Consider the following 6,146-nt stretch of genomic DNA (forward strand, 5'->3'; position numbering starts at 1 on the left):
TTGACAATTCTTGGTTGTCTCTGCCTTGATGTCACAGGGAGCCTAGAATACCTTTACTTTCTGTGTCTCTCAGGTGTAACTGGTAATTATTTTTGTGTTTGGTTCATTAAGCATTTTTCTTTCGTGAATAATCTGACACATGGACAGCTGTCACATTGCAGTGGCAAGTTTTCCTTAAGTGAGTTTTCTTGTACTGAAATGTTAAGATGAGAAACTAGCCTGAATTCTTAGGTATTGCTCTGGCAGATTTCCCTCCGTAAGCAGCACACACCTGCTCGGCCACCCCCTGTGCTGGTGTGCAAATTAGAGAGGAGTGGGTAGGTGAGAGATGCTTTTGCAGAAATCGCATGGATTTTCACCAGCACTGTGCAGTTTTCTAGAGAGGAAATGGTAAACGTAGGCTTGTGTTGGCACTGACATTTTTGCATTACTGTTGTATCATTATCTCTACAGACTTGTACTGCCACTGGTTTGTTTTGTTTTCATCAGAAAATTATTTAAATTCTAATATCAGTGGCATCTTTATCTTTTTCCACTTTGATACTTTATTATCTTATAAGGATGGGATATTGTCTTGGCAACCTAATTATGATTTCAAGCACTACTGAAATGCAAAGTGAACAAAATTATCTCAGGGAAGAAAAAAAATTTACCCTAAATGTATATATTTGATAAATGTACATGCTTCAGTTCCAATTACATGTTTCATTTCCTGAAGGTGTCTCAGCTATCTTGTCATGTTTGGTTAGGCACAGAAGTCACATACAGAACAGTTCTTAATTCCATACCTTTCACCTGCAGCCTAATGTCCAGTTTCTTACAAGATGGTTCATTTACCAAAATAAAGGAGGCTAATTCACAGTAACACAAATGCAAGCAAACCCAGCCATGCTTTGTCAGATCATACCAAAAGAAGAGTATAATGTCAAAAATTCCCCCCAGTGAATTACTGAATAAACTACATCCAGATTTTATTTATCCATTAAACCTCATATGGAAATTTTACTGGAATTGTGGGAAAATATATAATGAGAAACAGTTTACCCACATGGTAGTTCTCACCTGTGGATGCAGTGTGCTAATGGGTGTATAAGCACATTTCCTTTCTGCAAACATTCTTCCCACGCTGCTTTTCATATATTCATTTACTGAATTAAATATTCATAATTTCAGCAAATCATTGTTTTGTGGAATCTACTGGAAAGGAACACTGAGTATTGAACGTGTCTGAACATAAGCAGTGCTGCTTTCCTTACTCATTGTTTTGCATCATTCTCATGCACTCATCAACAGTTACTGAACATTTTCTTCTTCCCCAGGGTATTATATATAAACTGCATGCAGCACAGGACATAATTGAATTTTAGAATATCGGAGACTATTCTTCCTAATCCGCAATTAGGTAAATTAAATACTTAGTTCTTCTCCTTTACTGATCTTAAGAAGTTTTTCTTTAATTTGCTGAAAAGTATGTGTTTGTGGAGAAAAGGAGGACCAAACAGCTTGTGTGGTAGTTTCCCCTTTGTGTGCAGTTACGTGTCAGGTTGCACAGATAAAATGGCTTATATTGAAAGAAGTCTGTAATGTATGAACACATGTAGTATCAGCATAGTAGGAGTCATAGTAGATGGATAATATCTATGGAAATCTGTGTATTGCCACAGGTGCTGGAGGTCCATGCAGATGTGTTAATTAGTAAATCTAGATCTGGCATCATGCTATACAGTAGCCAGAAGCAGCCAGGAATTCAGTTTAAAACATTAAAAAATACTTGAAATGTTTCTTTAAGCTTACAAATTATGTAATTGGGGAATAGGCTGGAGTAGAAAAAGCAGGAAATACTGTGGTACCACTGACCCCGAGGCTGCAGAGCCTGGCACAGGACATCAGTGCCACTTGGCTTGTCCAGACATCTGTATCATCTGTGGAGACAGATTTGGCCAGCAAATGAAAATGGCTGTGCAGTGGGTGCTCTCTGGCACTCATACCAATTAAGCAGTTCTGTATCATTTACCAGGAGTGCTGAATAAGTAAGAATTGGGTTCTCCTTCAATGTATAGAGTTTAAAGAAAAATTATGCAGTGAAACTCATCAGCATGCATGTTTTATTACTGACCATTCCCACTGTTCCTGTATTGTCAATCTTTGCTAAATACCATGTCCCCATAGGCTTTAGTAAATCCATGTACTAGAGGAAATAACAAAAGCATTAAAGGATTTAATGTGGGCAACAAAATCTCCTATTTCCATCTATATCTGAATGGCTTCCAAAAAATCCACATGGTTGCATAAGGGACAGGGTCATCTGATTAAAAAACAGACAAATCTCACAGAGTCACTGACTGAATAATGCCTCAGATGTTATTATGAGAGACATTCCACACATAAGGAAGTTAGGCATTCTGTAATAGGAATATTTTTCATTCTCTCATTTATGAATTCAGGGAACTTGAAAAAAAGAAGCAAAGGGGGAGGAACTTTTGAGTAAGGCAAGGAAGTTAGAGGGAATGCTTTTCTATCAGAATGGCTGCTGTCCCCCACCAGCACAGCTAATGAAGGAGAGGAACAGTCATCAGGCCAGCAATTTAAATTAGAAAAAACCTCAACAAAAATTAAATTCCACAAGCAAAAAAGGGAAAGCAGGCATCCTCTGATCTCAAGAATGCTTAATGAGAGTGGGAGGAAACTATCATGTTTGTTACTTTGTCTAGAGCTTTGTTTTTTTTTGGACCACAAACATTTAAAAGGGACTGTGTTTAGAAACTTAAGAAACCTTCTCTGATGGGCAACATTAGAGGATGTCGTTGTCTTCTGAAGATGATTGTTACAAAAGGATTATTCATATTTATTTTCAGCAAGTTACTTGGCTTGTTTGGGAAACATCTAACTTGGATTGGTTGCTTGGGTTTTTTTTTAATATAGAAAGTAATGCTATTTACTTATTTTAAATAATTCTTAATTAAAAAAATATTTTAGAATTCGGGATTTATCATTGCTTTAAAATCTCACTTTAACATCTAAGTTATATCCTAATCAGCTTTGGAATATTGAAGGATTCATGCCTCCTGTTGTCAAGATTTTCTACTGTGATCTCACAACTAACAGCAGTATAGTTATTTCATATAAGAATTTAGTGTTTGTTCCTAACTTTCCTTTTTTTACTCTTTTTTGTTTCTATTACTGTCATAAAAAGATGTAAAGTCCTTCTTGGTCTAGTGTGCAGAACATAAAACACAAAGCACTTCCCGAAAGGTAATTTTCCAGGAATGAAAAATACAAGAATTGTGTTTCATAGTTTGCTGTTCTGTCATTCACTATTGGATTAAACCAGCCATTTTTCTGTTAACTATAGATGGCCTGAATCTTAAAAACTGACAGTTATAAATTAAAAACCTTAATAATTTTAAATCAGAGCACTTACAAAGTTCAGTAGGCTTTCAGATTATTTTGAATACAAGTTGGGGTACAAAAGTATGATACACAAAAGAAAGATTAAAGTTAAAAAATCCAAATAACTGTTGTGTGGCTCTTCTGTCTCAGCATAATAAAGGGACCAGTAGAAAACTCTTGTGTATCGTAAATCACACTAGATAATAATGATGCAAAATTTGTAGATGTTGCAACACATGCACTGGGTGTCACTGCAGTCTGGTTGGTCACTGTATGGAGGAGTTCACTCCGTTTATCTGTTGGTGAGGTGAGCTGGACAAAGGCCTGGCAATCTCATACGTGGTGGAGAATTTGGTGTTTTCAGGTGCTCATCAGTCACACATAACAAAAAGGTAAAGCCATATATTTAAATCCAGATGCCACTTCTGAGGAGAACTGTGCCCTTAATTTCAGCAAGGCTGGGATTTCATCTGTTGTGTTTTGCTTAAATAGCAAATTTAGTGGAATAACAATGGGTCATTCCTTGTAAAATTGTCCACTATTCTTTCTCAACAGAGGCGTGTTGCTGCCTTGTGAAGCACTCAAAGCATTGGTGGGATCATGGGATTTCCAAGCCTCTGCACAATCTTATAATGACATTTTTGTTATTTCCTATAAAGCATGGATTTAATAAAGCCTGCAGGGACACAGTATTACTGAAGATTGACAAGATGGAAATTGGCATAAATTTTCAGTATTAAAAGGCTAAAAATTATGATAATATTTTATAAAGTATGCTGTGAATGTAGTTTAAAACATTGAGCTCACTTGAAAATGGTAACGATCCCACAGCACACACATGGTGTGTATTTGCACACACAGACAAAATGAGTGCTGAGAGAGATACCTATTTTTACTAGAAATTGAAGACAAAGTATGTTCTTATCATTCCATAATCTACTAGACATGTGAAGGTTTTAAACTTCCTTTATAACATCATAACTTACCTTTTCTCTAACTTAATTGGTTTTGGTTCAATCACATAGATGTTGCCCTCAGATATTCCTCTCCCTGATACTCTGTTCCCTTCATCTGCACGTCCTTCTCCATTGCCATGTGGCTATGCTGTAGTGCTCACTACTTTAATCTGCCTTCATAAATTGATCCCTTCTGACTTTTTGTTGCTGTTTTCTGAATTTTCTTACAAAACGGACAAACTATTGAAATAAATCCCAGCGTTGCTAAAAATCAGTAGGAATCTCCTGGGTTTGAGAGCAGCAGCTAGGATTTGACTCAATTAGAAGAGGTGTATTAAAGGAAAAGCTTCTATTCCAGTGCTTCCATGTTCATGTCTAAGCATGGGAATTCGGGAAATAAGACACCTCGGTTTGCCCATTGCTGAACAAATGCCCTTGGAGCCTGCTGAGCTACACGCTGAGAGAGCTCACTATCTCTGGCCCTACAGAAACCACTTTTCCACTTCTATATCACCTTAAAGGGGCTGCCGTAAATGGGACCAGTGTAAAAGCATATTGAAAATTTCCTGTAAGTGGGTATGAAATCACAGTTTGCTTACTCTGCTGCTGGAGCGCTGCAGTAATGCTGTTCATATCAGTATATTTCTCTGTGGTTAACGCTCTGATCCCTCTTAAATCCACAGCAACTGTCTAAAGGAAATGAAGTTCAGTGAAAGAAAGGAAGATTTGGTGGTTAAGGCACTGGGCTGTCACTCATGAGAATAAGGTTCAGTTTCTTCTACTTCCACAGACTTCCTGTATGACCTTAGGTGACTCATTTAATCTTTCTGTGCCTCAGTTCACCATCTTTAAGTTGGCAGTAGTGATGGTGCAGTTGTCTGATGATTCTGATATTTCTTTACTGTCAATTTTCTTGACAGTTCTTACACTTAAAATTATTTTATAGTTTTGTGTGTGTCCAATTCCTTGCATAGCACAGTCCTGACAGCTCTTGGGTTCTGCAGGGGCTTCTCTAGTAACATCGGTTTTTAATAAATTCCAAACTGATATTTAATCAATTAAATGAGATTATACAAATGGTGCAGCAACATGAAAAATGTGTATTCTCCTTTCCTTCCCTTTCAGGAAATGGTAACAGTGAAGCCCTTCCAGAGTCTATCCCATCTGCTCCTGGAACACTGCCTCATTTTATGGAGGAACCAGATGATGCCTACATTATAAAAAGCAACCCCATTGTCTTACGCTGTAAAGCTATGCCAGCTATGCAGATTTTCTTCAAGTGCAATGGTGAATGGGTCCATCAAAATGAGCACGTGTCTGAGGAAAGCATGGATGAGACTACAGGTAAGGGCTCATGGCCTTTGGGAGATAGATCTGAACTCAGTGTCTATCAACAGTGCACAGAGCAGAGCAAAGAACAGGAGATCTCTTTCAGAGGTGCACACAGAGGAGAGTTGTGTGACTTAGCAGATAGCTGCAGGCTTGCCCTGGGCTGAAGGGGTGGGAACCAGCTCCAGTTCAGAGATGATGCTGTGATGTCTGTTCTGCCCTGAGCACAACCCTGCAGCTGTGGTAGGAGGCACAGTGGGGCAGCTGGTTGCATGGAAGAGGAATATAGATCCTGGCAGAGGAGGGATAGTTTGAATGGGGGATACAAAGGGAATGAAAATGAGATGTTACACAGAGACAGTAACAAAGTGGATGTGCATCACCAGCTTTCCCAAGGGGAGACATAAGGCCTGACCAAACACTATCTCTACACAGTGAGCCTTCTGAAAGAAATAAAACATTTGGGAGGGA

The 6,146-nt window shown here is 38.3% G+C and overlaps 1 protein-coding gene across 1 annotated transcript in view; it reads left to right on the forward strand.

Annotated features, from left to right (window-relative positions):
* Positions 1–5,422: 5,422 nt before the first annotated feature.
* UNC5D (unc-5 homolog D (C. elegans)) overlaps positions 5,423–6,146 on the forward strand; it is a 55,980-nt gene continuing 55,256 nt past the window's right edge. The window contains exon 1 of the mRNA XM_009993247.1: positions 5,423–5,690. Within this exon, the coding sequence (XP_009991549.1) occupies positions 5,423–5,690 (268 nt within the window). The remainder of the gene's footprint in view (positions 5,691–6,146) is intronic.

The sequence above is a fragment of the Chaetura pelagica genome, unplaced genomic scaffold (assembly GCF_000747805.2).
Source record: "Chaetura pelagica isolate M959 unplaced genomic scaffold, ChaPel_1.0 scaffold302, whole genome shotgun sequence".
NCBI lineage: Eukaryota > Metazoa > Chordata > Aves > Apodiformes > Apodidae > Chaetura > Chaetura pelagica.